This window comes from Physcomitrium patens, chromosome 16 (assembly GCF_059467195.1).
Source record: "Physcomitrium patens ecotype Gransden chromosome 16, ASM5946719v1, whole genome shotgun sequence".
Classification (NCBI taxonomy): Eukaryota; Viridiplantae; Streptophyta; class Bryopsida; order Funariales; family Funariaceae; genus Physcomitrium; species Physcomitrium patens.
In genome coordinates this window covers 15,865,001-15,867,944 of record NC_143425.1, presented here as the reverse complement: position 1 = coordinate 15,867,944, position 2,944 = coordinate 15,865,001, and the positions used below count along the sequence as shown (strand labels likewise).

General features: G+C 41.5%; 1 protein-coding gene across 1 annotated transcript; it reads right to left on the bottom strand.

The window, feature by feature from the left end:
* Nucleotides 1–960: 960 nt before the first annotated feature.
* LOC112293365 (uncharacterized) lies at nt 961–2,302 on the bottom strand. The gene is made up of 4 exons (XM_024542671.3): nt 2,102–2,302; nt 1,914–1,975; nt 1,674–1,743; nt 961–1,434 (listed from the first exon to the last, which is right to left on the bottom strand). Exons 1-4 carry the CDS (start codon nt 2,130–2,132, stop codon nt 1,262–1,264), a joined length of 336 nt encoding a protein of 111 aa, XP_024398439.1. The 5' UTR covers nt 2,133–2,302; the 3' UTR covers nt 961–1,261.
* Between the last annotated feature and the right edge of the window lie 642 nt (nt 2,303–2,944).

Below are 2,944 nucleotides of genomic sequence, written 5' to 3'. Positions count from 1 at the left end.
TTTATGAAATTTGAAAATATTAAATCAATAGTTTATATTCAAATTTATTAAATTTAGTTCTTATGAATAAAATTTAGGTTACATGGTACAGAACCCATCAAGCCCATTATCCCTGATCTACAATTTCTTGCTACTGATCCACAATGTATTGCTAGTAATCCACAATCCACGTGATCCATGGATTGTTTGAAAGATAGGCTCAATGAGGACTTGATGGGATATGCTGCTTAGAGACATGCATTGAAGTTACTACATAATTATATATAACATATAATGTGGAAAAAAAATAAGCTATAACTTTTACATGTGTATGCCAGCAACAATAAGAAGTTATCAAGGTAAGTTACAATGCAAGTTACTAAACTGTTATTCATAGAGCCACATTAAATAAGAAATCAGGTAAGCAACAACAGTTAGCAAGTTTTGTATGCCACTGCAGCAGTAATCCTGAGCTTGCAACACTGATTTGATAACCACTCAAAGTGATGCAGAGCCATAATTACAATGAATAAGAAGCCCTTGTAGATTTCAGTTCAGCCTCTAGTCAATGCAATCCAGGATTCTTTCAAACCCACTGTGTGCTGCCTTAGCTGTGGAGAATGTTTTTAGCTGCAGAAGCTTGGTGACCACTCTGAAGTGGAGATAGAATATGATGTATGTGGCTTTTGTTGCTTTTCCTGTTTATGTCTCAAGTTTTCTTGCTTTGATGCTTGTGTTGTTATGGAAGGGTGTTGAAAAGGTGGCTACAGCTGACTTGGCATCTCAGAGTAGATAGACCATAGATCTTCAATGTGAGACTTCAATCATCACATCTGGGTAGAAGATGGTCACCACTGAACTCTTTTGCTGTTGGCTTCACACATCAGCCTAGTCATCCTCATGCTTTGACCACCCAGTTGACCATGCAGTCACAGGCTCATATATCATGCCATACAAGGTTCATGGAAAAGAGTGCGATGCTTTTCTGTGCTTTGAAAGCAGCTCGTTTGCTTATGTTCACAGAATTTATTGCATGATCTTGGATAGTCTTGTTTAAAAAATACACATTTATGGGCAGAATTCAGCAGAAATAAGCCAATGAACTCTACAAGCTTCCTATACAGAGAGTGAGGGTAACATCCCTCCTCAACAAATATGTATTTCAACCAAATATTTTCAGCTGGAGAGAGTTGAGTTTCTCTTCAGAATATCAGCAAGGAAAGATATCGGTGAGTTCATCGTTGAAATGGCAAAGCATTGTCAAGTTTCAGTGACGTCGGCTTCAAAAGCCGCAAGTCGTCTCAGCCATGCCGTTGACGTAGTAGGTGCAATTTTTTCTTTCTGGGTGGCAGATGTGCACTAAAGTGCATATACATCCACCAGTTTCTCCTGTCTCAGCATCATTCTCGCATACGATGGTGTTGTTTGGAGGGCACACGGGTCCAACGGAACAGCCTGCAGCCCGAAGCATCCAGATAGTCTATCCACTGATATGGCATAATTAAGTAACAAACGCTTACATATGCTAAACCCACACTCGATGGAACTTATAGTTATATGCAAACCCTTGGTTCGACATCTAATATTTGGCTCGGTAATTTTACCCTGCAGTCAGGTACCACAGAAGATACCCCGCGAAATTCACGCATTCGAAAAAGATAAGCTAAACCAACATGAGTCTGATTGGTCCTTACCTGGCCGATAGACAGCTCGTCGTGGGTTTGCCTGTGGAGCTTCTGTTCTGAGTAGTCGTGGACCACACACCTGCACCGTCAAATTCCACACACGGTTAACACAACCCCTGTTGATAAATACAGAAGTAAGCACTCTTTCCCATTTTAGAACACAATCAAGAGCACTGCACTGATCATGGACCCATCACTCCCATGATTTCCAATCCTGGAAAAACGAACGCCTCAAAATTGGGTAGTCACCTTATCGTTGTCGGGAGTTTCTACGGAGATGGACGCCGCGACCATGAAATTAACCATGAGACCTGGACCCAGAAAAGCGGCAGTGAGTTTTCCATTGAATTTTTACATCACCATTCTCCTCCATCACAAAGGCTCTTTCAGAACAGATCCGATGCATAATCCATGACAACATCAAAGCCATGACTCACACAGGATGGCGAGCTTCACCCAGGCGCCCATGTTGCTCCTGGTGGACAACAACAACAAACAAACCCAAAGACCGGCAGCACGGCAGCGTCGAGCAGGTCACACAGCGCATCACCAATCAGACCAGACTCAGCAGGAAATGAGGATCGAAGCAATCAAAAGTGCTGTGAGTGATGAGAGTGAGCGAGCAGCGGCTGCCCACCAGCACATTAATAGCCTTGTTATGCTTGCGATTCAGCAGAAATACCGCAGAGCAACGGAATCAGTTATGTGATGCGGAGAACTGGCAGTTCCTGATGGTTCCGTGACGTCGTGGGATCTCGACCTGGTGACGACGCCGCATCGACGTCGCGTGGCTCAAATCTCTTTCCTCGCCACGTCGATCCCCGTATTCTCGCACTTAGGTCGCCTTCTTCATGTCGACATCAGCCATTCTCATTATCAAAACTAAAGGTTTAGGATTCGTGTTGCTACGAAAGCCTTTTGTTAAATATGGAGTTGCATTGGGTCATCTGCATATTCGGTCCATGCTTGGGATTATGTAATTGTATTACAAATACCTAGTTGATCACTTTTTTTGTGTTTTATAATTCTAAGTTTGGGATCGTTGCAATTCTTGTTGATGTTTTGTATACATCTTGAAGATCAATTATATAGTGATGAATTATGGCTAGTTGGAAAAAAAAAAAAAAAAAAGATAAAAGTAAAATACATGAATAAGTTCAATGAGACAAGATACCAAGTTGGGTGTTTTGAAACAAAATAGGCGGAAAAAGGTGCTAAATGAGTAGAATTTCAAGTTCAAGTTTGACTGGATTAAAAATGGTCTTGATGTTAACTTTTGA

Bases quoted from the DNA above. Each gene is read 5' to 3' on its own strand.
- LOC112293365 (XM_024542671.3), bottom strand. From the start codon at position 2,132: ATGGGCGCCTGGGTGAAGCTCGCCATCCTGT. The intron at 1,976-2,101 runs GTGAGTCATGGC...TTCTGGGTCCAG, and splicing joins GGTGAAGCTCGCCATCCTGT to GTCTCATGGTTAATTTCATG. The intron at 1,435-1,673 runs GTAAGGACCAAT...TTCGGGCTGCAG, and splicing joins ACGAGCTGTCTATCGGCCAG to GCTGTTCCGTTGGACCCGTG.